Here is a 27,306-nt window from a genome sequence, read left to right as displayed (position 1 = left end):
AGGATTCGTGCCCCCTAGATGGCCATGGGACTTGGACATAGCCCCCCTGCCCCAGCGTGGGGTCCCTGCCCCCTAGGTGCGGTAGGGTCCTTGGACACCCCCACCCCAGTGCGAGTCTGTTCCGGGTGCGGAGGCAGCCCTGGGCACAGCCCCCACCGTGAGGTTGTTAGTAGGGTGGGGTTCCGCACACTCTCCGCCTCCTATCCACGTGTCTTCTTCTCCAGAGTCCTTCCTCGTTGCCCAAGACTACAGCCCCCGGCGTGCAGCGCGCCGCCGCCGCAGGGGGCTCCGGGGGCCGAAGGCAGGGCCGCGCGGGGCCCGCTGGGACTTGTAGTTCGCTGAGCTGAGACACCGGCTGCCGCCCGCGCCCCAGCGAACTCCACCCCCCAGCAGGCCCCGCGGCGGCGGCGGCGGTCACGTGGCCGGGGGCGGCGCACGGTGGTGGAGGCGGCGGCGGCGGCAGCGGCGGCGCTGGGGCTGCGGGAGGGAGGTGGCTGCGCCGTGCGGGCTGTTGTTGTTGCGCTGCCCGTGGCTCCCGCTCCGCGCCCCGCCCGGCTCGGCTCGGCTCGGCTCGGCTCGCAGCGCCCGGAGGCCCGGCAGCATGAGCGACAACGATGACATCGAGGTGGAGAGCGACGTGAGTGGCGCCCCCTGCCCCCCTGCGGCCCGGCCCGTGTCAGGCCCGGCCCGGCCCGGCCCGGCCCGGCGCGGGCAGCGGCGCTGACAGTAACGCGTGTGTTTCTCTATCTCTCTCCTATTGCAGGAAGAGCAGCCGAGGTTTCAGTCTGCGGTACGTGCCTGCCTTTCCTTGCTTACCGCCCGGCCCCGCCCGGCACGGCCCGGGCAGCCAGGCCGCGCCGGTGTGAGCGCTAGGGTGGGGGTCGGGGGGGCAGGCCGGGTGCGCGGGGACCGGATCTAGGGGCCCCGACCCAGCTGGCGCTAGCTCCAAGTTCATGTGATCCGAGACGGGCATGTACTGTGAGCTATCGGGGTTGGGATCCAGGCTCGGGCACTCGACGCAGGCTCAGAGATCCAGGCTGGGAGGTGTGTATGGAGAATCTGGGGCTGGGATCTAGGGCAGGGCGAGCCAGGCTGCGAGGTGTGCATAGGGGAGCCAGGTTCAAGGGAGCCAGGCTGGAAGGTGTGTATGGAGGATCTAGGGCAAGGTGAGCCAGGCTGGAAGGTGTGTATGGAGGATCTAGGGCAAGGTGAGCCAGGCTGGAAGGTGTGTATGGAGGATTTGGGGCTGGGATCTAGGGCAGGGCGAGCCAGGCTCAGGGAAGCCAGGCTGGGAGGTGTGTATAGGGGAATCTAGAGCTGAGATCTAGGTCAGGGAAGGGTCAGCCAGGCGCATGTGCTCCAGGGGTGGAGTGGGATTGGAAGGATCATCTATAGTGGGGTGGGAATCTAGATCAGGCATGTTGGGCATGGATTGGGAAGGGGGATCTAGATCAGGGAGGTGTAGAGTGGTGGCTGGAAGAGGCATCTGTAGCAGGCGTATGTGGAATGGGAATCTAGGATGGGGTGGAAAGGAGGATATAGACCCAGTGTGTTTGGGGGGAGGTCAGTGTGTGAGATGGGGATTTAGATGAGAGGAGCGGGGTGGAGGGGGCATCTCTAGGGTGAGTATGAGAACCAGGTGGGATCAAGATCAAGCCTGAGTGGGGGGGTTGTGGAGAGGAATCTAGACCTGGCATGCTAGGTTGGGGTGTGTGTGTGGAGGGGAATCTAGGCTGGGCATCTGTGAAGGAGGATTTGGAGGGGAATCTAGACTGAGCGTGTATGGTGGGATCGGGATCAAGGCCAGGTGTGCATGGATTGGAGGGGAATCTACACAGTGTGTGTATATGGAGGAGATTGTGGCTAGACATGGCAGTAATGGTGGTGGGGATCTAGGCCAGGTTTGGGGGTGTGTGTGGAGGATCTAGGCTAGGCATATATGTGGATGAGTGATCTAGGCCAGCAAGGCATGTGGGAGTGGAATCTAGGCCTGTTGGGCTTGGTTTCATGTATGTGGGGGGATCTAGGCTGGCTGAGTGTATGTGGGGGGATCTAGGCTGGACATGTGTGTGTGGGAAATTGGGGAGAATCTAGGCCAGGCACATGCATGTGGAGAGGTTCTAGGCTGGGGGTGTGTGGGATCTAGGCCAGGGTGTGAGGAATTGGAGGGTGGACCTAGAACTGGCATGTGTGGCTGGGGACGTAGGCTGGGGGTGTGTGGGGAGAGTTGGGCTGTGTCGGCTCATTGTGTGTAGGGTTGTGAGTGTGAGGTAGGGTTGTGAGTGTGAGGAAAGGTGCAGGGGGATCTAGGCCATGGATGGGAAGGGTGGGTGGTGTAGACTGGTTGGGGTGGGGGGAAGATGTGGGGGACACACAGCATGAGCTGTGTTGGTTTGGGAGAGGGGCCCCCGTCTCTATGGAGGAGTAGCTTTGAGTGTGACGGAATTACTGGGCTGAGATCCCAGGCCTGGCAGGTGGTGGTATACTGAGCACATAGGAGAGAACCCCTTCCTTGGTGGGGGGGCAGCTGGGGACACTGCAGCCTGCCCAGGGCTCGGGTCAGGGATTGAAGGTGTAACTGCTGTGGTTCTGTGACATCCCATAAGGCAATTGTCTTGTTTGGGAATGGCTGCTTGGAGGGAGTGGTTCTGTGTTAATGGTTTGAGTACAACCAAGGTGGGGTTGTGGTACAGACCCCTCCCACCCTGCCCCCCATCCCTGCACTGCCTCCAGAGGATTGAATGAGTACTGAGTGGGAAGTTGTCGTCTTTGGGGTGGTTAATGTGAATGGGTGACACTGAAAACACAACACTCTGTCTTGGGGTCCTGGCTGGCTCTTTGAAAAATCCCTGTGCGTTTGGTTGGGGTGGCCCTTAGTCTCCCCAGCTGCGTTGCTGTCTGAGGTGCCACCTCTGCATGGAGCAGCAGCCTTTTCCAGTCAGGTTTCCAGCGGTTTCTAGACTGTAAGATCTGGATTGCGAGGGGCAGATAGAGGGGATTTAGCTCGGGTTGTCAGATTACTAAACCAAGTGGGTTCGTGATCACCAGCTAGCAGTTGCCTTCGGTTGCCTGTCTGGTTAGTGGAGCATCAGCAGTGCCAAGGGGTTATCCGTCCGATTCTTTGGTTTGTCTTGAAATTCGTTGTCTGCCTAGATGGTGCCATGCGCCGGTGTTTTATAGTTAGAGATCCCATATTGTTCTCGTGTCCCTCAGTGGGACTCCTAAGGATGTTTATCCCTGTACCAGGCCTTGCCTAGACCAGTAAGATTGCAATAAATCAGTTGCTCCCTGAATCCTTTGGGGAATGGTGCATGTGGGTGAACCATGTCCCTAGGCTGTGTAAAAGGACCCTCCTAGATTGCTGTTGGGCCATATATCTCTGTTCACTCCTGGATTATCAAATTGAATCTTGCTCACTGGCTTGAAATCCCAGGTTTGTGTGCTCTGCTCTTCAGGAGAGAAAGGGCCATCCCACCAAATTGAGGCAACTTCTAGCTGTGTTTGGCCTGGAAGGCCCTTGCGGATGGATATGGTTTCACAACCAGATTTTCCTGTTTTAAAAAAACATTTCTCACCCCTCTTGCTGTGCGAAAGACCCACCCGAACAGGGCAAACAGCTGTCAAATGCCCAAAGAAAAGAAACTGAAAGTCTAGGATGCTTTACTCTAGCCTTTCAGTTTTCATACTGTTCTGTGTTTCTGGTAACAACTATAAGTAAACATGGCTCAAACGGAAGTGGTCACTGCTTTTTTTAAAAAGAAAAGGAGTACTTGTGGCACCTTAGAGACTAACCAATTTATTTGAGCATGAGCTTTCGTGAGCTACATGCTCAAATAAATTGGTTAGTCTCTAAGGTGCCACAAGTACTCCTTTTCTTTTTGCAAAGACAGACTAACACGGCTGTTACTCTGAAACCTGCTTTTTTTTAAGAAGCAGGAAGGATTTCAGGTCTCAGCCAGAGGGTGGCAGTGTAGAAAGAGCTACTACCGGGTAGGCCTAAAAGTTGAAGCCATGATTTGCGTGGCCATGTTTATGAATCTCTCCGAATTGCAGTGAAAACTGTTTTGGCTGTAAAACTTTCTCTGCAGCGGTTGTACCCTCAACTCGCTCGCCTCCTGCTAGTGTGGGAGAAGCAGGCCAGGAAACATTCTGCCTGTTTGCGCTGTCTAGATGGAGTAAAATGCTCCACAGTAAGCAGCAAATATGCCAACAGTAAATTAGCTTTTACGACTTAGAGCCCAGTTGGCAACTTGTAGCTTCTAAATGCCTCTAAACTCAGTGCTGGCTCCGGACAACTTGCTATGAGTTGCTAGGATGAGACGTGTGGGATGGGTTTTTTATTTTTTTTTTTTTTAGATAAAGGCTTCCTTAAATAAGTCTTGGGAGCAAATGACTTTGGGAGTCCCTTTGTCTTCCCTTGCCAGCTGGTGGAAGAAACCCTGGGAGCGTGAGCTTGGCTTGTGTAGGGTTGTTGGCCTGGAGAAGCATGGTCTCCTGTCGAGCTGTGCATGGTTCTTTCGACCCCCTTGCTGGTAGTTCTTGAGCCTTGTGAAATGATCTGTTTGTGGGAAAGTACAGCTTACTCAGGAGAGGGGCTGGGAAGCCGTGATACATTGTGGTTCAAGCTGCTAGAGCAAATAGCTGCTCCTGTTTGGCCTAGCACAAATGATCCATGATGCACTGTGCCTAGTGTCATAGTCACTGAGAAATTGTTCCTTAAAAGCACCCATTTGGTTCGTGTGGGGCTGGCTATGGAAAGTGACAATTTCAAGGAAGATTTTTAAAAGTAGCCCCTAAAGGGCCTCCTTGTGGCATCTGCTCCAACTGGGTAAAGCCCAGGATCAGGCCCTGGCTTGCCCAGCTCAGACTGGTGCAGAGGGTGTCTCCTGGCAGGCTCTGTTTTGCTCTCCCACATCTTTGGCTGGTTTGCAGAGTAGCAGCTTCCAGGGTGCCCAGTTGGAGGCTTCTCTGTGTCGCAAGCAGGAGACACCTCAGTGCGTGTCCCCAGTGGGCAGCTCCATTCCTCAAGGGCCTGGGGGCCAGCGGCTTGGCGTTCTGAGCTAATGCGATTGCGTTGCTGGCTAATCGAGAATGTTGACTAAGTGTCTGGTCTAGCTCGTGTCCTCAGGTGACCTGGAAGGAGGCAGCTTTGTTTTTAACTTTAGCTTTGTTTTTTAAGTTTTTTGTTTGTTAACCACCAGGTGTCGTTAGATGACTTGACCTGGGTTTACTCTTCCCCTCCGTTAAGGGTTCAGCTGCTTCGCAGGCAGGCCGGCTCCCCCATACTGGGCAGTGCCTTCTGTTGCCCGTGGGGGTGATTGGAGCTTGGAGCGCTCTGTCTGTTCCCGCTGGAGGGGGTGGAAAGCATGTGCTGGCAGAGGCCAGGTGGGCCGTACAAAGATTCCAGAGGCTGCTGCGTCCACTGCCCGCCCTCTCTGCTGGGGTTCTGGCTGTGCGTGGCATGCGGGCCGTGAGCCTGGCTGTTCTGAGATTTGCTCTCCTCACTGTCGAAGGATGTCTAGGTAGAGCCCTGCTTTTCCAGTGATTGTGACTCTTAAAGACAGAGCAGAGCCCAGGGCCATCCAGCCATGTGTCTGAGCCAGGGTTTGAATGGTGGGGGTGAGGTGCCAGGGGTTTGGTATTTTCCTTCCTCTTGCAAGCGTGTGCCCCAAGGCCCGGCTGTGCAGGTGCTGGCAGTCCGCACCAAGGCACCTCAGGGCCGGCCAAAGCTGAGATCCTCTGCAGCACCTGCCAGCCCGGGAAGGGCGCTAGGAAGCACTGATGGAGAGTCACGTGGCAGCAGGCCATGCTGGCCGATGAATGGGGCAGTGTTGTCACATGGGCCCTCGCTTGGCACCGGGCATGGCTTGTGCCAAGTGGAGCTGTAGGGATAAGAGCCAGTCTTGCATCCTCTCCATCAGCGGGTTGTGGCAGAGCCCGATGCTGCTTTCACTTCGCTCTTGTCTGGGCTCAGGGCTCGCTGCTCCCACTCTGCAATTATCCACGGCGTGGATGATGCTGGTTGCTGGGCCATCCCCATGTCTCGGTTGCTGCAGGTGACAGCCCTTGTATGGGGGGGATTTTTGTTCTGCTGGTACCCCCGTCCCAGCAAGCTTCCCTGCTGCAAGCTCAGCAGCCTTCTAGCTCTGGGTCTGCACCCGTCAGCCAACACGACTGCCTGCCTCGTCAAGCCAGCTTCCATGGCTGGCTGGGAACCAAGCCAGATGGAAAACCAGTGCTTCTGCTGAATGGTCAATGGCCGTATTCTTCTCCAGCCATTCACTCCTGGTGCTGCTCAGCGGCGGAGACTGAGTGCGCGGCAGCGGCTGCCCGCGGCTTTGCGCCTGCCTAGTTCTCCCGGCTCTGCCTTTGTACGGCCCCAGCTCCCAGGACTGGAACGTCCAGCCTGGCTGTGTTCACCCAGGCACTGGACAGAGGCTCTGCTTTGGTTGGGGAGAAGCTCCCAGCACAGCTGCCTCTTTGTGCTGCTGCCAGGGCTGGGAGGGGGTGAGCTGAGCGAGTGCCCGGGGAGTGGCGGAGCCCAAAATGACTGAATTTGACTTATCGTAGGCTGCAGCTGCTTGCCAGCACCAGGGAGGCTGGGGAAAGTGATCTGCATACAAATAGCCCAGCTTGGAGGGAGCACACGGCCTCCCGCATGCCAGTCAAGGGACCAGTTCAGCCTGGGTCTCCAACATGGCTCTTTGCGGATGGCCAAGGGGCGGGCCTGGCCCCGGGAAGTCAGGAGGGATTAGCAGTACCTTTGTGCCTGACAGGCTGCTGTTGGGGCCAACTCCTTGTAAGACAGAGCGCCTGCGTGCCGTACTGAAAACCCTGGCGGTGGATGACTAGGGGGCAGCTGGCCCCTGCGTTTCCCCTGCCCGCAGGAACAGCCCAGGGTAGGTGTGGCACTGTGCCTTCTCCGTGAACAGCTGGCACGGAGAGCTCTAGTCAAAGGCCTTGTGAAGAGCAGAAGCTGGCCAGTTGCTGGTCCCCCAGGGAGCTGATGGCAGGGTGTCTGCCTGCCTGTGCTGGGAGGAGGGGAGGGAATGTGGTTTTCAGGCCCCAGGCTTGAGAGCTCAGATCTTTGCTAAGTGGATCCAGCACGCGATGGCATTGCCCAGCCTGTAGGTTGGGGCACGCTGTGTCCCCGATGCCCTGCTGGTAACGCCTGGCAGCTGGGGCCGGCGCAGTCATGCCGGTGAATGGGAAGGCTGCCTGGGCTGCAGTACCAGGTGGCATTTGGGCCTGGTAAGAATGCTGCATACGTGTCTCCTAGCACCCGTCTGTGCCAGCTCGCCTCCAGGAACTACCTCCCCCAAGCCCGCGTTGATGTGTAGGCAGCTTGTGCCACCTGCTCTCCGTCCTGTACCTGAGTCAGTCAGCACAGGAAGGTGACCGGAATCTGTGGGCACTTGAGGCTGCCAGAGAAATGGGTTCTGAGGGAAAGCTGTGCCCACGCCAGCATGGCACCTGGCATCCCATTCAGAGGCCAGACGCGATGATCTCATGGTCCCATCTGCCCCTGGAATTTAAGGGACCTGCCGGCATGGCGATGCCTGTTGCGCGCAGGTTGTGAGGAGTGGTTGGGGTTTGAGGTGACGGAGGAGGAAGCTGGGTGATCGTAGAGCCTCCTGCAGCCCCTCCAGCGTGGGCAGAGGTGGGAGGACAGAATGGGACTCTGTCCAGCCCCGGAGGTTCCCAGCTGAGTCTGATTCTTCACCCTTGACCCCTCGGGTATCTGGTGCTGAAGCTCCGTGTGCAGGCCGGACCTGTTGCTGGGGCTGACGTCTCTGTTGGCACCTGGCCCTTCCCAGGGGACGCCGCCTAGGTGTGTGATCTACACTGGCCGTTAGCGTCAGTTGCTGAATGATCCTGGTTGGTTGTGAGCGTGGGGGCGGGGCCGGCGTGAGCGTGGGGGCGGGGCCTCTTCCTGCCTGGACGGCAGCTCTTCCTCCAGCTACCTTGGCCGCTGCCGCCGCTGCTCTTCTTCCTCCCTCTCTTTCTTTGCATCCAGCAGGGCCGCACTCCAGAGACCGCTGTCCCCCGAGCGCAGCGCCATCCCCACTGGGCCAGGCTGAGGGTCCCTAACACCCCATCTCTGTGTCCTTTTCTTGCAGGCGGACAAGAGGGCGCACCACAACGCGCTGGAGCGCAAGCGCAGGGACCACATCAAAGACAGCTTCCACAGTCTGCGGGACTCCGTCCCGTCCCTCCAGGGAGAGAAGGTGAGTTTACTGAGAGAGCTAGCCCCCGGCCTGGCCCGGCTTCCTCCTGCACACGCTCTGCCGGCCATCCTGCAGCCCGGGCTTAGAGACAGGGGCCAAGAGTGACCCAGTGAGACCCATCCCGCGTGAGTGCCGCTGGGGGCTGAGATCCAGTGCAGGGAGGCACCTGGGGTGTTTTCTGTGCTGGGTGCCTCAGTACCAGGGATGGGGGGGGCATCTGAGGAGATGTGATGGCCGCTGACACATCGGGGATCAAACCAGGGCCCTCCAGAGCTGGAAGCCTGAGCTGCTCCTGCTTGAGCTAAGAGACCAGGGCGCCTGGGCTGGCGGCTGTCAAAGCTGGTATCCTCAGTGGATCAGCACAGAGGGGCCCCGGCGCACCAGTGGGTATCCCAGACGAGGTAGGGGAGCAGAGCCAGACTCCGGAGGAAAGGTGCAGAGGTGGGCGGGGTAGGTTGATCTGAGGGAGAAACGGTACAATGGTGTTGCTAGGAGAGCTGCATTGTTGCCTAGATCCCGTGGTCTGAGGGGTTGGGGAGGGATGAGCGCTGCCTGTCCTGCCATGCCCTCCCAGCCAGCAGTGCAGCGTGTCTGTCGGCAGAGCACCCTGCTGTCCTCCAGAGCTGCTGGTCTGTCCCTTTTGGGCCCAGAATTTCCTCCTCCGCCGGCCCACAGCCGTGGCTGTGCCCTTCTGGGCTGGTGCTCATCCAACACCTCGCTGGGGCAGGCTGCGGGCAGGGCTTGCTTCTCCTGCTGTCCACACGTGGTCTCCCCACCACATGGAGACTTGGCCTGGCACTGGGACTGTCCCGGCACAGCTTGATGCCCAAACACTTCAAGTCTCCCAACTCGTTCACAAGTCAGCCTGCCTTCCCCTGGCGGGGACCCGGTGCCAGGCTGTGGCCTGCCTGGTGGCAGCCTTGGGTGTCTGGGCTGCACGGCCCAGGAGACAGCGGCAAAGGCGCCCACCCTGGAGACTGGGAGCCTTGATGTAAGCAGGCGTCTTCTGGCCTGCTGTGGGCAAGCCTTGCGCCCAGGGCAGCGGCCGCCTGGGCAGGGCCCCATCTCTCGTGAGACATCTTAGTGCTGGACATGTAATGACGGGGCTTCCCTAAGGCCGGCTGTGCGGCCTCCAGCCTCGGGCAGGCAGCTGGTGACACTGGGTCAGCAGGCAGTGTCATGCCGCCCTGAGAATGGCCGGGGCGCAGAACTGCTTCGGGTTTGGACCTGCCGTACAGCATCCTGCTCCCTTGCTATGGCGCCATCCTGTTCCCCCCCAGACCTGCCCAGGATACCGCCTGCCTCTGCCCTGGTCTCTGGCACCCAGTTCTTCTGGCCTCCTGTTGCTCTGGGTCAGCTGGCAGGGGAGAGCTGGGGGCTCCTGGGAGGAGGCCCCGTGGATTGGAAAAGCCAGGCTCTTGACTGCCGACCTACCTTCTGGTCTGTGTTGTTTCAAAGGGGGTTGGCGCCAGCACCAAGCTAGGAGGCTAAGGAGAGCCGTGGGTCCTTTCAGACTGTGGGTGCAGCTAGCTGTTCGTCAGAGCTCTGTGGAAAGAATGAGGAAGCGCAGACCCGGCTCTTTGGAAAGACCAGAGCTATTTGGAGGCTCCAGGCCAAGCACATGTCCTGCTAGGCAGCATTCCTGGGTGCAGTCAGGTCAATGATGCTGTATCGCAGCCCAGGCCAGACCCACCCTTCCTCATTCAGGCTTGGGCTGAGAACGGGGCCTGCAGTTGGCTCCTGAGTCCTTACCTAGGCCCTGATTTGTGGCACTGCTCCTCACAGCCTCTTGCTTAGCACAGCAAGTCAGGCCACTCGCTGGGCTGCTGAAATCTGGAGGTAGGAACCCCGTGGGAGGCCCCCACTTTTGGAAATCTCAGCGGGGGAGTTGCCGGGGTGATGCTGTCTCAGCAGAGAGAGGTGTTGAGAGTTACTCCTCCATGCAGAGCTCAGATTTGGAATTCCCTACTGCGTTTTCAAGCGATCCAACAAGAGAACCCCATCCTGTGTAACTGTAATATGTTCACCTGGGTCATCGGCTGGGCTCGAACCTGAGACCATCTTGTCCACGGCCCAGAGGAGTAACTCCGCTCACTGCTCTCGGTAGAGGGTTAACCCTATCCTCAAACCAGCCCCCAGAGGGTGATGTGATGCACTCTGCCAGTGGGTTACACGGGTGATTGCTAGACACCAGTAGACTGCTGGGAACTAGGCTTCCTGGGTGGGGAGTATGGCTCAGTGGCTGGCAGGGGTGGAGTCAGGACTCCTGGGTGCTGTTTGAGAGGAGGCATTGAAATTACATAGGGCTCTTTCATCTGTGGTCCTCACAGTACTTTGCAGGTGGCTCTGCAGAAGTAGTCTCTTATAGGAACCTGTACCTAGATTTGGCAGCTGCTTTGTGAGAGGCACTGAGACCTGGCTTCTCTGTCCACCTGTGCCAGAAGTGACTGTGCTCTCTCAAATCCTCATTGCCTCTCCTGTCAAATGAGGAGGACCCATGCTTGACTGCTCCCTAAAGCAAGGGCCTTGCTGAGTAAGGGCATAGAATTAACACCAGTCAGATAGAGAAGGGACCAGAGCTCCTGGCTCCCAACCCAGTGCATCTTCCTCTAGGCCCAAGGTTATTGAAAAGAAGCTGGCAGGTCATGATTTGTTTTGCTTTAGCTCTGTCAGTCATGTGGCCACGGTCCCGCCGGCGCTGGGTGCAGGCAGCTGGAGTGCACAAGAGACAGCGCGAGCATCCAACAGGTTTTCCTGATTGCGAGCACAGGGAGGTTTTTCTGTGGCTTATTTGTGATTTGGGAGAGTCGAACAACTTGGCTGAACTGAACTCGCTTTTGCAGGGATGGCGGACGGTCCATATATCTGGTTCCTCCACTAGACCGGGGAGATGCCCACAGGAAACTGGGAAAAAGTGTTTAGCCTTGTCAAAACTTGCTGGTTTTGCTGCCTTTCCAAAACCACTCAACTGGAACTAGAGGCCAAATCTGGGAAATGTCAGCCTGAGCCCTTAAACTGGGTTGGAGTTACAAGGAAGTGAAAACAAGGGATTATAATGGGAAAGGTCAGTCAACCTGAACGCAGGGGTTTCTCCTGCTCCCCCTGGAAGCAGAGTAATCCCGTCATATGCTGCCACCTCTGGAGGCCCAGCGACGTGTCAGGAAGTGCAGCACACTGTCTTGGGGAGCAGGCTTGGATCAGCCAGGCCATGGTGCGGGAGTGCCCCTAGCTCGGGTGCAAAATGCCCAGAGGGCATTGAGTGGGTCCCCTGGGTGGAGAAGAGGCCTCCGCAAGCCCCACACTGTCCTCACTTGGCTCCACTTCAGGCGGGCTGGGGATAGCCTTTCCGGCCTCCCATCTGAGGGCTGCCATGGCCAGATCCTCCTTAGCTTCTGAGCAGCGCTGAGCTCGGCTCGGCGTGTGGCGGTGAGCTGCTGGGACACCCATGTGCAGCCTGTGGAGATGGGCCAGGCTTAGTGCAGTGCCTCACTCTCCAGGCTGTTAACCTGCAGCTGTGAGCTCCTCCAGCCTGCCTGTTGGACAGCAGCTGAGGCCAGCCTGGGCCTGTCCCCCCCTCCCTGCAGCAGCAGTGAATGGAGCTGGGCTTCAGGCAGTGGGGTGGGCCCCAGCAAAGCTGCTTCTAGCCTCAGACGCTGTGAGTGACCCCATGCAGGCTGCATAATCTGTGCCTCAGTTTGCTAGCTGTCAAAGGGGCTGTGGGTCCCAGGCATGTGGCTCAGTGTTGTCAGGCACTCTGCCATGCCAGCGACCCTCTGGTGCAGCTTGAACAGTAACTAGGGCCAGGGGGCTGCCCCTTGGACAGGGATCACTACCTCCCCCGCTGGGCACCGTCCCTCCTGGGCACCAAGTAAGGCTGATTGGGTGATGAACAACTGCATTGCAGCATGTGCCAGAAGGGCAGAGTTAAGGTGATGCTGGCAGCCTTAATCCCATCACAGCTGGCCGGGGCAGCTGACTTTGAAGTTGTACCATTCCTCTAATGGTGCCTTTGGGGAGAACCTCCTAGGGTTTTGGGAAAGAAAAATGAGGAAACAAGTATTGCCACCTAGTGCATCTGGGCTGCAGCACAGTGCTCTATACCGGGCCCTCATTCCAACCTGTATTACCAGTGTGGGAGCCACACTCATAGCTACCGCTGCACGCACCGTCTCCGCCAGGGTCTAGTTGGCTTCCCGAGCAATGCCAGCCAATAGGCTTACTGCTCCACACCAGCGCAGGTGCACAGAGCACCCCTCCTGCCGCAGGGCCAGGGCCCAGCCGACGCAAGCTGAGACATCATCACTGTGTTGTGCACACCCAGGGCAGCTCCCTCCTCCCCGCCCCCAGCGATGGGCTCAGGCTCTCTGCAGCCTCAGGTAGCGTCGCTGTGTCGGGCGCTCCCTCCTGCGATGGGCTTAGTCTTGCCACAGGCTCCGGCTGAGCCGCTCACACCACCCGCTCCATGCCTAGGCCTGCCAAGCTGCGGGGCCTGTCCTCCTGGCGGGGAGGAGGGGCCTGGGAGCTCCCCCCCATGAACTAGGTCTTTATTTTGTTATGTTTTTTCCTACTATTGCAACAGGCATCCCGGGCCCAAATCCTCGACAAAGCCACCGAGTACATCCAGTACATGCGCCGGAAAAACCACACGCACCAGCAGGACATCGACGACCTCAAGCGCCAGAACGCGCTGCTGGAGCAGCAAGGTGAGCGGGCAGCGCCCGTGGGTCCAGGGCAGGGGCTGCTTGATGCGCCTGGGCCCTGGGCATTTCGTAGTCTGCCTGCGCCCCTGCCGGACCCGCAGCGCAGAGCTGCTGGGCGGGGAAGTGCTTGTTGCCCTGGCACTGGGTTTCCCCAGTCCAAACAGCCAAGACAGCTGGGCTCTGGGGTGCCCTGGGGTGGGGGAAGAGGAGGACTTGGGGCATTGGGTGGGGAGTTGTAACCAGGTTGGGACTGGGGAGCCTGTCTGGTGGAGATTGTTGGGGGGCTTCATTGCAGAGTGAAAAGAGCTGAATAAATGGGGATCGCGCCAAGGCTGCCCAGCTCCCTGCTGGCACTGGGTGTGGGGTAGGGGGAGCTGCACCATGTCTCGGCCCCTGCCAGCATTGTGGGTGTGGGGTGAGGGGAGCTGCCCCACATCTTAGCCCTGGGTCACCTGGTGAGGGGACCTGCCCCACATCTTAGCCCTGGGCCACCTGGCTCTCTGCCGGCACTGGGTGGCAGGTCTTGGTGCCTGGCTCCCCGCTGGAGCTGAGTGGGCTCTGGAGTTCTGTCCTCAGGCCCGTCACCGTGCGTGGCAGGGGGTCAGGGCGCCCTGCTGGCCATGACCCTGTGTTGTGGCTTCAGCTGTGGGTGACTTCCCTCCAGCTTCCTGAGGCTGCTCAGGCCACCCTGGCCTGTGATGGGGGCTGGGCTGGCCCAGCCTTGGCAGGCAGCGATTGCAGCGGTCAGAGCCTCGGGTCTGGACACTGTCCCCTCTCCCCGCAGTCCGGGCGCTGGAGAAGGCGCGGTCGAGTGCCCAGCTGCAGGCCAACTACTCCTCGTCGGACAGCAGCCTCTACACAAACCCCAAGGGCAGCGCCATCTCCGCCTTCGACGGCGGCTCCGACTCCAGCTCGGAGTCGGAGCCGGACGAGCCTCAGAGCCGAAAGAAACTGCGCATGGAGGCCAGCTAGACGCCTGGCAGCGACGGACTGGCCCCGGCCGCCCCGGCGCCGTTAGCCCCCTGCCCGCCCGCTCTGTAAGGACTCTCCCTTCTCTAGTAGAGGCTCTCGGACTGCAGCTTTCTGCCCCGCCCCGCCCCGCCCCGCCGGTCCCGGCCCGGCAGCGTTTCCTCTGGGGGCCAGCCGGACGCACAGCCTTTGGATAGACTCTGGGCAGCGCTCGGCTCTGAGGAGACGCCCCCCGAGTCGCCCAGTCGATTTTCTACGAGTGTTTCTATTTATACTAACGCGCCCCGTGAACCTGAGCCGCTGGGGGGAGGGGCAGAGAGCAGCGGTGCCCGACTGGCGCGCCCAGAGCCAGCCTCTCCTCGTCGTTCGGGAAGGCCCCTGCGCTGCCGGGCAGAAGCCAGGCGTCCGGCCTCCCACTGTGATGCGTGGGGGAGGGGGGGAGGTTTTTATCGAGGGTGAATGGTGATGAATTGCTATTTATTTCCTGCTCTTGGTTCAATCCGGCCCGACTCTGCCGCTGCCCCCAGGGCAACAGATTTGTAAAGTAATGATCAAATTTCCTTGCGCGCGGGCGTCCCTCAGCCGCCCGCCTTTCGGATGTAAATACACCCCAAGCATTAGAGCTGGTACTAATATCGGCTGCGTGGTGCTGGCCTCGCCCCCGGGCAGCTGGGCTCCGTCCCAGCGGGACGCGAAGGGGGCACCGGGGCTAGGCCTGGCGACGGCCAGCGCGTGTGTATGTGTGTCTGTCCCTCTCTCTCCGTCCTGTCTTCTCCCTGCTCCCCCCGTCTCCAGTTCGTGGCGTTCTCTGATCTCTAGTGCACACCGTGTAGCAGGCTCCCTGGCCAGGGCCTGGCTCCCTCCAGCGGAGCTGAAGTATGTTGTACATACTGCCCAAGAAGTGTCTTGCAAGTTAAGGCTTCCCCTTTACTATGAGACTATAAATAAAAATCTTATTTTATCCTTCCTGTTGGTGGCGGCGTTTTCTTGCCGGCATCCCTGCCTCCAAGGGGGAAGGTGCCTTGCCAGGCTGCCCTCCCCACTCCGAGTAGAAAACGGCCCCGGAGCCAGGCGGCTGCTCAACCTTCTTGCGGACGTTGGGCAGGCTGAAAACACCTTTGGGTGCTGGGGTGCCCAGCTAACCCCAGCGCCAGAGGAGTGGGGGGTGATGTTTTGGCATCAGGTTGCCCCTGCCCATTGGGCTGTAGTGAATTGGACATGGGCCACTTCTGTGGGCAGAACTCCAGAACAAGTGTGAACACCCAGCTCTTTTTCTCCATCCACCTCAAAGCAGGTCAGTAGCACTGTCCCCATTTCACCACTGGGGAGACTGAGGCATGGGGCAGGGGAAGGGACTTGCCCTATGGTGTCCAGACAGAGCTGGGAATAGAGCCCCGGTCTCCTGAGTGCCTGGCCAAGGCTCTGGCTGCTAGGCCACAAGCTGGTTGGCTCCTCTGCTGGGCACAGAGGGAGAAAAGCAGGGGCTGCAGGAATTGGGCCCTGTCTGTGGGGTGGGGCTGGCGGGAGGATGCTCAGCCCTGTTCGCTGCATCCCAGGCTGGTGACAGGAACGGCAGAACCACCAGCTTGCTTCCTTGGGTGGGGGGGTCCCAGGCATCACTGGGGCCCTTGGGCCATGGCCTTAGCTCCCCTGGGCCATGCTCACCCAGCTGCCAGGCCATGCAACCAGCTTGGTGTAGGGTGGGAGGGGCAGCAATGTGGGGCTGGGAGTCACAGCGGGGCAAGGGAAGAGTGAGAACCACTGATGAGGGGCTAGCCCTGGGAGGGCACCACAGCCAGTGCCCATAGTGCTGGGGGGGCAGGGCTAGGGGGGAGGTGCCCCCTGCCCAATGCACCCCCCACCCCCACCACTTCTGTCCTCTCAACCCTGCCCGGAGCGCAGTCAAGGCAGCACCAGTGGAATGGGGCCTCTGCTAACAGTCCAGCAGGTAGCTGCTGTGGGGGGGTTATTCACCGAAGCCGCCATGCTGCAGCAAGGCATGGGCGGAGGGGGCCTCCCCTGGGGCAGGGGCAGCGACTTATAGCTCCATGTGGGGCCTTAGCACCAGCAATATTCAGAGTCCTGGGGCCGGGGGTGCCCCCTCTTCCTGCCCCCCTGCCTCTGCCTCTTCCATGCTGCCTCCTGGCTGCCGCAGGGTCTTCGTACCACCCACCTCGACTGCCAGGCAGACTGAGCCTGCCCTTCCACCTCAGGCCCTTCCCTTTCCCGGCGGGACCCTCCACCAGCACAAGGGGCCCCTCTGCCCACAGTCACCGCTCCTGCCCCATGCTGGGCAAGGAGGCAGCCCCATCCCTCACCCACAGCGAGACTACAGTCAGGGCAACAGCAGTGGAGGAGGGGCACGCAGCACCCCTCGGCACCCACCACGGGGGAGGGGAGGGAGATTCCTGGACCTGAGAGGGGCCCTAGGAGCACATGCAGTGACAGTGGTGGGGGTGAGTGTGCTGCTGGGGGGTGCTGGAAAAGTGGGGCTCCTCCCCCAGAGCTCACTGCTGCTGGCAGGGAAAGGGCTGGGGGAGTCCTCCTCTCTGGCCCTGGTCCCAGAGCAGCCTGCCTGCACCCCAAACTCACCCCCAGCCTTGCCCCACCGCAGAGCCCACACCCCCAGCCAGAGCTTTCAGCCCACCACTGCACCCTCAACTCTCTACCTTAGCCCTGAGCCCCTCCAGCACCCCAAATACCTTATTCCCAGTCCCAGCCAGAGCCCTGAGCCTCCCCAACACCACAAACCCTTCATCTCCAGCCCCAGCCAGAGCCTTCATCCCCCTGAACTCCAACCCTCTACCATGGCCCTGAGCCCCTACCACACCCCAAATGCCTTATCTCCAGTCCCAGCCAGCGCCCTCATCCCCCCCACACCCCAACCCTCTGCCCCAGCCCCAGCTCTCACCCTAAGCCCTTCCCACACCCCAAACCCCTCATTCCCAGCCCCAGACAAAGCCCTTAGCCCCTACACCCCTACTCTTGCCCTGAGCCCCTCCCACAGCCCTCAGCCCTGCACCCCCTCCCATCCCCAAACTCCCTCCCAAAGCCTACACCCCAATCCCCTGCCTAGGGCCTGCACCCCAGACCTCCTCCCCCACCCAAACTCCCTCCCAGAGCCGTGGGGGGGTGGAGTTTGGTGGGGGTGGATTCTGGGCACCACCAAAATTTCTACAAACCTGCCACCCCTGGGCTGTCTATGGGTGTTAGATGCTGCAATGGCACTGGGCCCAGGGGCAGAACCTAGCCCTTCTCCTTGGCTAGGGGCACTAACCTACCCCCCCCCTTGCTTCCTGGAAGCCATCTGCTGCTTCATGCAGAGGCAGTCGGCCTCTGCTATGGCTGAAGTGCTGCTCTTCTAAACAAGGAACCCTGGCCCTTGCCCCAGGAGCTCATCAGAGCCCCTGTTCAGCACCACTGCACTGCACTGCCCTGTCCCGCTGCTGTGCTCATGGGAAGCATGGCGGCATGGCCCCTGTGGCTGCAGGGCTCCATCTTGCGCTGAAGACCTGAGCTACTGGGCCCGAGAGCTAAAGCCACACAGACTTGAGTGCCCAGTGCCCCCTTGGGCATGAGACCCCCCACCCCTACCACTTCCCCTTCACCCTACAGCCAATGCTAGGCCCTCAACACCTATCCTTCTGCCCACAGCTGGGTGCCAAGCTGCCTCAATCCTGGTGCCACCAAGCTGCTCTGTCCCTGAGCCCCAGGGATGCCCCATCTTAGGTGTTGCCCCATCATGCTGGTCCACCCCTAGCCTGCAGCAGTGCCAGGATTTGGCCCCTCTCGCCACAGAGCCAGGATGCCGTGGACAGGCCGGCTGAGCCATGGGTTGGCTTGGTGCACCCTTCCCCAGAGACGACAAGGCAGCAAGAAAAGGTTTAATAACCGTGTTGGCAGAATCACCCCGCAAGACCTGGGGAGGGAGGCTCATCTGCAGGGGAAAGGGGCTGCTGCCCATTTCAGTCCTGTCCCCTTACTAGCCTCCCGCTGGGTTTCCTGTTCCATGCAGGGTACCCAGCAGCAGGGATTCAGCTGCCCAGAGAATTGCAGACCACTGGAGCGACCACCTCTGATCTGCCCCTCGTCCCAGTGCCAAATCAAGGTTCAGCCGGTATCATGCAAGCAGGCCCTGTGGCACCAGCCTCCCTCTCTTCCCCCGGTGTTCATTGTGAACAGGCCCCATGCCCGCTCCCAGATAGTGCCATGGGGCAGGGCTGGGCCTGCATGGGCCAAGCTGGAGGGCAGCAGCTCAGGCTGATTTAGTGTGGTGCTAAGGAAACCCCCAGGGGCTCAGTTCTGGTTTATTGATGCTAAAACGTTCACAGCCCGTTATTTCAGAACAGCATTGCTCCTGGCAGGAAGGTTAGTGGGGCCCGGGGCCCTCATGTGCCTACAGCGGGGGGCCTGGCGTGGCTATTTTTGGTCTGGCTACTGCCTTGAGCTCGCACCAGCCGGAGGGGGGAGCGCCCTGTCCGCCCCGCTCTCAAACCCCAAGGTTCGCCCCGGGGGGTTGGTTCCGCGCTGCGCTCTGACTGCGGGCAGAGCACGTCTGTACAGCGTCTGCGAAGGGAGCTGCCCCGTCTAGTCTCCGGCGGGTGCTGTCATCTCCTCTGCCGCCGGCATGCCAGGGATGGGCTGCCGCAGGAAGTGCATGACGGCCTGCACCACTCTGTCGGGGGAGATGTTGTACACGGGGTGTGTCGGTTGCTGCGAGGGGAAACACACCCGAGTTAACAATGGGGCCGGGCCAGGCAAGCGGCTCACGTGGCCTGGGCACAAAGGGCACCCGGGCGGGGGAGGAAGCGTGGGGCAGAAGCACCGGGGATGCTGTTTTGCATCCCACGTCCTCGGCATTATTCTGGGGCAGGTCTCCGGCCTGCGTTATCCTGGAGATCAGATGAGACTATCACAACGGGTCCTTCGTGGAATCTATGAAACAATTTTGTACCAGCTGCGGCCCTTTAAGAAGAGGAGGAGGAGGAAGGCTGCCCCTGCGGCCCACAGAAATCAGCTTGGCTGCGAGCCAGAGTCAGGGCTGGGGGCCGTGAGTGCTGGTGGCTCCCGCTGACCCAGCCTCCATCAGCAGGCCCCTCCTAAGGAGTCAGGCATCCCATCCTCCTGCGCTCAGATGCCTGGTGCTGAGGTGCCAGACCCCAACGCAAGGGCTGGAATCCGCGCCCCCGTCTCCCCATGTGGGCCATGAACGCAGAGTGTGCCTTGCGAGGTGTGATGCTGGGGAACGCCAGGCCAACCCCAGACACCCAACGCTTCAGGGGCCATCTCAGGCCGGTGGCCCAGGCGCTCCCTCAGGGACAGCACTCGCAGCACGAGGGCCATTTGCAGGGCGGGAGGCAGGCTGAGCGGATCCCCTTACCAGGCGATTCTCAGGGACTCCCAGCACCACCTCGTGGAGCAGGTCTCCGCTGCCGAAGTGCTGGGCTATCGACAGCCCGCTCAGGCAGTAGCAGGTGTGGTAAAAATCCCGTGACCTGCAGTCAAGCAGGGACATGTTTGGTCAGACGCCCCCCCACATGGCCCAAAGCAGCCCCCAGCACCACCCCTGCAAGCCCCAATGAGCTGCTCGATGCTGCAGCCTTCTCTTAACCCCTTCAGTGCTGTCCTGGGCCACGCTGGCTCTTGGGGATGCACCGGCCATGGAGCTCCAGGCAGCCGACGCGCTCAGCAGGTGCCGGGACCTCCTCACGGGTACTCACTTGCCTGGCTTGTCCAGCAGCCCCCCAGCAGGGCACTGGCAGCATAGGAGGATGTACTCTTGCAGCGCCTGCTGGTCGAACATCCAGTGCGTCATGCTGAGGGCAGGGTCGCCTGGGGAGGGAGCACAGGCCGCGGGGGGCATTTAGGGAAAGCTGAGGGACAGTCCCCCATTTCTAGCGCCGGCCAAGGCCACGGCACCGCCCCTGGCCTGCAGACACTGTCCAACTCCCCCACCTTTGAGAGCCAGCGTAGCACCCCCCACCCATGCCGGACAGGACGGGGTGTGGCCACGGGACAAGGAGAGTGAGACTGTCCCGATCCCAGAGTGGGGGAACCATTGTACCCGTGCCAGGGCTGGCCAGAGTGACCGTCAGTGGCCTCTCCCACACAGGAAAATACGTTTGCTTTGTGGGCTAGCAGGGTCTTACACAGGGATCTCATGAAGCTGGCCCTGCCCCCAGATCCCCCTGCACTATGAGGTCACAGCTAACAGAGTCCCGGGTGCCCAGGGGGAGGCCCTCCAAGCACAGGGAGCCAGGAGGAGGCCTGGCTGTGGGGACCACGGGAGGCACCACTGCCAGGGGAATGGTTTGGGGGGCTTCAAGAATAATGGCTGCTCCAAATCACGCCCCTCCTGCTGGCAGGCAATGAGGAGCAAAGAGTCACGGGGAGCTGGGCACCTAACTCCCATAGGAGCTTCTGAACCGTTCCCCCTACATGCCCACCCGGAGTGACCTTGCACTCCTTTCCGCGTCAACACTAAGCCTCCCTCCTGGCCCTGCCAGGCGGCATAACCCAGAACCCGCCTCACTCTCCCCTCGCACCGCTGCCATGCTTGCAGGCCTTGCTGAGCCTGCTGCCCCTCTCTGACAACACCCCAATGATCCTGCCGAGGGGGCGGGGGGATGGGGCACAGAGATGTTAAAGATCTCGCCCAGTGTCACCCAGGAAGACAGTGGCGGAGGCAAGGCTGTGGCCCAGGATCCCTGCTCCCCAGCCCCGACCAGCACGCCACAGCTGCGCAGAAATATTTGTAAATAAGAGAACGTAGCCCAGGCCGACGCCAGGAACAACCAGCACTTCCTTCGTATTGCCAGTCATCTGCATGTTTGATTAGCACACTCCCATGTTTTATGCCAAGGTCATTCATGAAAACATTATATGAGACTGGGCCCAAGACTGACCCCTGAGGAACTGTACTGGTAACCTCCCTCCAGCCTGACAGTTCACCTTTCAGTGTGACCCACTGTAATCTCCCCTTTAACCAGCTCCTTACTCACCTTTCAGTTCTTGTATTAATCCCCAGCTTCTCCAAATTAAATAATAATTGTCCATGCAGGACTGTATCAAGTGCCTGACTGAAACCAGGTAGATTAGACCCATGGCATTTCCTTTGTCTAAAAACCAGTTCTCTTCTCAAAGAAAGGTCACATTGGTCTGGTATGATCTGCCCTTTGTAAAACCATGTCGTATTTTATCCCAATTACCGTTCACCTCTATGTCCTTAACTACTTTCTCCTTCAAAATTTGTGTTTAAGACCTTGCACACAACGGAGGTTAAACTAACAGGCCTGTAGTTTCCCAGATCACATTTTTTTCTGTTCTTAAATCTAGGTACTATATTAGCAATTCTCCAGTCACAGGATATGACCCCCAAGCGTACAGATCCATTAAAAATCCTTGCTATTTGGCTTGCAAGTTCATAGGCCAGTTCTTTTAATATTCTTAGATGGCAATTATCCAGACCCCCTGATTTAGTCACATTAAACGGTTTCAGTTTGACTTCCACTTTGGATGTGGTAATTTCTACTTCCATATCCTCATTTCCACTAGCAACCCTGCCACTACCCCATAGCTCTTCATTACCCTTATTAAAACCTGTGACAAAGTATTCATTTAAGTATCAGGCCATGCCTAGATTATCTTTAATCTCCAGCCCATCCTCAGTGTTTAGCAGTCCCACATCTTCTTTCCTTGTTTTCTTTACATGGCTGGAGAACCTTTTACTATCGGTTTTAATTTACCTGGCAAGGTCCAGCTCTGCTTGGCTTTTGGCAGTTCTCACTTTATCCCTACACTGTCTGACCACCCAGAGGCAGCTTTCCTTACTGATCCATCCCTTCTGCTTCCTTTTAATCACCTGTTTGAGATGCTTTGTTCATCCCAAACCTGAATAATTCTGAAATGCAGCTACAGCGCCTCACAGGAGCTGTAGTTTGGGTGCCCCATTCTCCTCTATCGGCCAGACACCCGATACATCTCCCAGGATGCCCCATGGTCTCCCCCTTGGAGAGGGGACGCAGTGCATCATGGGAGATGTAGTCCAATCAGGAAGCCCAGCTGATAGAGCAGAACAGAAGCATGAGTCCACCTGGACTACAAGTCCCATGTCCAAATCAAAATATTCCAGTTTAATCAAACACCCAATTGACAAAATTTCCAGGCAGCCTAATATACGATCCCTCTGCTACGGAGGCCACCTGGCCACTGATGCAGACGACACGGTAGCCTAACTGGCATGGTCATCTGTGCCTGGCTTCATTGCTGTAAGTAACACACAGGCCCCAAACTCACCCTTGGCATGCAGTGCTCGGTGGAGAAGGGGCAGCAAGCCCGCCTGCCAGAACGAGTAGCAGCCATCCACCAGCTTGTTACAGCGGCCCTGGAAACCGCCCTCAAAGCGCATCTGTCGGCTCGTGACCCAGTGCTGGAAGGGACAGACGGGGACACGTGTCAGGGCTTGGACAGTCTCAGCTGCCACGGGACGACTGGCTTGGTGGCACCAGCACCTGGCTCCATTTCCCACCCTCTGACCCTGGATTTCATCTCCTCCCTCTTCACCAACAGGAGCAACGGTTAGCATCTTGCCAGCTCCCCGCTAGCCCCCATGGGCACAGGAAACCGCTTTATTTCAGCGCTATAGAGAGGAGCCCTCAGCCTGAGCAAAGCAACTTCTGAAGGGCTAGCCCCTGGCAGCGCATTGGCCCGACAGGTTGGCATGCCAGCCGTCCGGCACACCGCGCTGGTGCCTGGGTGTTGGAATCTGTGCAAAGAGCGGGAACACTGCCTGCAAGACTGGTACTGACCACCCCAATGCCGCTCTGCAGCATCAGCATAGGGTCTCTAGCCCAGCGATGAGCATGGTGCCCCCCAGCCACACTGGCTGGAATGAAGCAGGGGGCGCCATAGGGTGGTGTCAGCAAACAGGGCCCTCCTTGGCTGCGTGGTTCCAGCCTCCCCAAGGGCAAGGAGAGCGCGCCCCCGGCAGAGTCCACTTACTAACAAACATTTCAGATTCAGTGAGTCCTCCTGCTTCAGAATGACCAGCGCTGCCAGGCCACAGAAAGTGTATCCTCCGTGGGCCTCCATGCCCGGGACTCCGCCAATGCCACCCTCCCAGTTCTGGCACCTAATTCAGAGAGGGGCGGGCAGGGAGAACATGGAAACAGCCACTGATGCTTCTCTTCCCTCAGCTCACGCTGGGCACCATGGCACCGTCCTCCTGCAATGCAAGCCCCTAGCATGGGGAGCAGCCCCGTGTGCAGCCTGCTGAGCCCATGGGATCTCGCACGGGCCTGCTCTAACAGAGCGGAGCCTCGTTTCTCCCCGGGGCAGAATCTGCAGCACCGCACAGAGCGGCAGCCCTCCGGGCTCTCCTCACCTTGCGATCCACGCGGCAGTCCCTGCAAAAAGCGTGGGCGTGATGATGTTGGTCAGCGAAGCCACTGAGGCGGCGCAGTATGTGCTCCTGCGATGGAAAGACGAACCGGAGAGTCAGCCCCCAGGGTTTGCCACGGACAGCCCCAGGGCTGGCAGCTACTGCACTGCCAACTCCACGAGCGCCCAGCGCTCCCCCGGCGCTCCCTGCTCCACTGCGTTTGGCTTCTAGTGGCATAAATACAAGATCCGCTATGGTGCAAGTCCCTTTATCCCCAGGAGAGATTCACTCAGTGTGCCACCGCAGCAGCACCTTGCAAGGTTATCAGAATAACCCCTAGCTTTTACCTAGCACTTTCCAGCTGTACATCTCAAAGCACTTTACCAGGCAGGTCAGTATCCTGCAGATGGGGAAACTGAGGCACAAGGCCGGGAAGTGACTTGCCCAAGGTGGCCCAGCAGGCCAGTGGCAGGGCTGGGAATAGAATCCAGTTCTCCTGAGTCCCGGTCCAGTGCTCTGTCCACTAGGCGACGCTGCCTCCCAGACAGACCCCTGATCTGCAGAGTGAGAGCAAGCCAGGAGACAGCTCCTCAGCAAGGGCCTCAGGTGCTGCTCCAGGTAAGCGACGCTAAAGGCCTACAGCAAAATTCAGAAGACGTCCCACACTGGACATCTCCCAGACAGAAACCCTGGATCATCTCCTCAGCTGTGGTTTGCTTGTTGGTGAAATGAAGGGCTTGCCTACATGGGGAAATTGACCATCTATTTCTACTGCTCTGGTTACACCCAGCATGGCCGACTCCAGGAGAAGAGGGCCTTTTTCCGGCTCAGCTTCTATGGGAGGTGCACCATTAGCACTACCCAGGCATGGTCCCAGCAGGAAGTTGCCACCCACAGACAAGTCCCAAGACTGATATAACCATGCACTGCCTTTCCCTACGTCCCCATACTGTCCGTAGCTGCAGGGCTGCCTGGCAGACAAGGATTTCAACTTGGGACACTGCCAGGCAGATGACACCAGCTATTCCACACCTCCATCACCTGGAGTCTTTAAACCAGGATGGGACGATTTCCCAACAGCTCCGCTCCAGCTCAGCCACAAGCTATCGGGCTGGGGGGGAAATCTGTGGGGTGGGCGATGCAGGAGGTCAGTCTCTCCTGGCCTTGGAATTTCTGACCGGTGCTGTGACTGATCCCACCCACCTGACGTCCACTTCACCTCCCACGTGCATGATGAAGGAGCCGTCGGGCTGTTTCAGCGAGTATAGATACTCCAAAAGCTTCTCCCTGAAAAGCAGCAAGGGCATTGTTAGGGGTTCACGCCACCCAACACAGGAGCTGGCCAGGCCGGGGCCCACTAGCAGGTGGACGTTGCCATTGCAGGGTCAGCTCCAGCCAGCCCCGTTAGCGTCTCACTTTCACAGGCACCACGATGGTTCACAATTTCTCTTTTAAAGTAAGTCACACCACCCAGCCAATCAAACTGCCACATCCCCACCCACGCAGGGGAACCAACCAACAGGGGCAGCGGGAGGGGCCTGCTTTCAGCGAGGGTTGGGTAGAGATCTGGGCCTGGCCTGGGTGTTTGGGGGTGGATGGCTTTATACGAGGCCGCTCCTTACCTCCTGGACACCCAGGGCCCAAATCCTCTGAGGTGCTGGACAGCCGACAACCCCCAATAACGCCCATGGGAGCCCAGCACGTGAGCACCTTGTGTAGCAGAGATCTCAAAGCCCTTGTGGCAAAGTCCTCAGCTGGCGTTTCTCCTGTGTACACCCACGGGCCGTACACTGGAAGCGACAGATGTCTGCTCTGCTGACACCTGCGAGAGCTGTACCAAGCCATGAGAGCAGGCAGGGCTCCAGCCCACTGGGAAGAAGGGCTGTGATTTGGGTCACCTCCCTCCCGCCTCCCATAGCGGGGCGGGAATCCTGCACCAGGGCCATTTTCACCTGTTGACGACGTTGAAGGCCTCTTCGGTACCGATGATGCAGAGGGCACTGACAGCGGCATACGTGGGAGCGAGATGGGGGTGCTGGCCCGGCCCTCCTCCGAACCCACCACTGGGGCTCTGGCACCGGCTTAGGAACTGGCAGACACTGGAGGGAGAGACGGGGTTGGTCAAAAAAATACCTGGGCACAGTTCACCCAATCCTGCACTTCAAATCCCCAGCACAGAACCCCGGCCCGTCTGCTGGCTGCGTGGTGCAGCGGCTAGCACGTGGGACTTGGGGGGGATTCACAGATCGCCAGGCCCAGGCCCACCAGTCAGGTCGCTGGTTTTGCTCTGGCAGCGCAATTGGCTAGCACACGGCACTACCGCAGTAGTACTTGGCTTGAGCTGGGTTGCCAAGGTTGCGAGCTGAATCCTAACCTGGAGCACTATGAATGTAAGAAAGGGGTGCCCAGATAGACAGCAAAATCTCAAAGGGTTATGAGAGAACCTAGCAGGGTCCAGAAGAACCGAGGGTAATTAACCATTGGAACAATTTACCAAGGGCTGTGGTGGATGTTTAATTCAAGATTGGATGGTCTTCTACAAGTTCTACTCTAGGAATTGTTCTGGGGCAGGTCTCTGGCCTAGGTTAGACGGGAGGTCAGCCAAGATGCTCACAGGGGTCCCTGCTGGCCTGGGAATCTCTGAAGGGAAAGGGTGGCTGGGCAGGTCATTTACAAAGAAAACGGAAGCAGCGCCCATCTTAAGGCGCTGGGGGAGCAGGGCACTGGAGATGGAGGGGCCTCCCGGGTAGCCTGTGACCCAACGCAGCTCAGCATGGCATCCCGAGGACAGAGGTCTGTCCCACGCAGGTTACAGCCTGCAGCGCAGTTCAGGCCTAGTGCAATCGATCCTTTGGAGCCTGCACTATCTGCAGGCCGCACCTGCTGTAGCAGATCTCCGGGATCGGTGCTAGCCCCCAGCTTTTAAACAGTCCCTTGGAGGAGCTCTTCAGCACGCCAGCCCCGCAAGGGTCCCACTCTCCCGCCTGCGCCAGCCACGCAGCCTCACTGCCTCCAAGATGGAGCCTCTGGGCTCCAGCCCTCCTTCTCCACCCTGTGAGCTCTGCCCAGCGCGTCCCACTGAGCCAGACCCCTGGAGAGACCTGGCTTCTCTTTGGGGGCTCAAGCCCCCCAGCCTGTGTTTGCAGTGACACATGGCAGCCTTTTCAGAACGGAGTTTATTAGTCACCTGGAACACAGCAGGTTAGCAGAGAAAAATAAAGGTTAAGACAGGGTCCGTTCTGGGCCACTCAGGTGCCTTTATTTGCCACACAGCAAAGCTGCACAGAGTTGATCAGACTCAAGTGTGGGGGCGGGTCCACACAGCACACAGCAAACCTCTTCCGTTATATACATTTGCACATCTCATTGCATTGCCTATACATTGCATCACACCTTGCAGTACTGGCTTGGTCTCGTGCTCTGACCGCACACAGCTTCCTCCTTACCTCATCTTACGTTCCCCACTCCTCTCGTCCATCGCTAGCCTGTCCCGGGCATTCCCTCCCATCATCGTAGGTCGCACAGACGCTGTCTCTCTTAACTCCCTGACCCATTTGCTCTTGTCATGAGGACATTCTGTTTTCAGCCTGCTGATCTATTTACCTCCCTTGTCCTGCCTCCCAAGAAATGGGGTCTCCTCTATGTCCATGCCAGGTCTACCCGCTCTTTATCCACAGATCTCAACGTGCCCGGCAAAACAGGGCGATAACCTTATCCCCATTTCATGGATAGGGAAATTGAGGCACAGAGCATGGGAGTGACTTGATTTCCCCCAAACCAGGAGCAGAGGCAATGACTAATGGTCACCTGATAACGCCCGGGAGGCAGGTGCTGAGCCCCAGCAGCTCCACTGGGTTTTGATGGAGTTTGCTGGGGCCCAGCACCTTGGGGCGTCTGTCTGCTCTCTGTGTCACACACAGACAGAAAAATAGACCAAGAAACGGCGTCTGCGGGGCACCTCCTGAAGAGCCGCAGCCTCCGTCCCCCGCTTTCGCTGCTGTCACAGTCTCTTTCAACGTGCCACACACTG

The 27,306-nt window shown here is 59.1% G+C and overlaps 2 protein-coding genes across 5 annotated transcripts in view; one reads left to right on the top strand and one right to left on the bottom strand.

Annotated features, from left to right (window-relative positions):
- Positions 1-438: 438 nt before the first annotated feature.
- Positions 439-14,863, top strand: MAX (MYC associated factor X). Of its 4 annotated transcripts, none has more exons than XM_075129211.1 (5): positions 439-637; positions 764-790; positions 8,121-8,228; positions 12,802-12,931; positions 13,713-14,863. In XM_075129211.1, exons 1-5 carry the CDS (start codon positions 602-604, stop codon positions 13,898-13,900), a joined length of 489 nt encoding a protein of 162 aa, XP_074985312.1. In that variant the 5' UTR covers positions 439-601; the 3' UTR covers positions 13,901-14,863. The 4 variants fall into 4 exon arrangements, with proteins under 4 accessions (XP_074985312.1, XP_074985313.1, XP_048711686.1 ...); XM_048855729.2 differs by having other exon boundaries at positions 442-637; positions 12,808-12,931; XM_075129212.1 differs by lacking the exon at positions 764-790 and having other exon boundaries at positions 441-637.
- A 3,298-nt stretch (positions 14,864-18,161) lies between these two features.
- FNTB (farnesyltransferase, CAAX box, subunit beta) overlaps positions 18,162-27,306 on the bottom strand; it is a 31,454-nt gene continuing 22,309 nt past the window's right edge. Inside the window, exons 5-12 of the mRNA XM_048855723.2 lie at positions 25,229-25,375; positions 24,480-24,563; positions 23,280-23,366; positions 22,898-23,027; positions 22,193-22,325; positions 19,618-19,729; positions 19,278-19,392; positions 18,162-18,610 (exon numbers count right to left, since the gene is read on the bottom strand). Coding sequence (XP_048711680.2) covers positions 18,485-18,610; positions 19,278-19,392; positions 19,618-19,729; positions 22,193-22,325; positions 22,898-23,027; positions 23,280-23,366; positions 24,480-24,563; positions 25,229-25,375 — 934 coding nt within the window. The 3' untranslated portion in view covers positions 18,162-18,484. The remainder of the gene's footprint in view (positions 18,611-19,277; positions 19,393-19,617; positions 19,730-22,192; positions 22,326-22,897; positions 23,028-23,279; positions 23,367-24,479; positions 24,564-25,228; positions 25,376-27,306) is intronic.

Source organism: Caretta caretta, chromosome 6 (assembly GCF_965140235.1).
Source record: "Caretta caretta isolate rCarCar2 chromosome 6, rCarCar1.hap1, whole genome shotgun sequence".
Lineage (NCBI taxonomy): Eukaryota > Metazoa > Chordata > Testudines > Cheloniidae > Caretta > Caretta caretta.
Note: the sequence above shows the minus strand (reverse complement) of the source record. Positions and strands in the feature narration are given on the sequence as shown.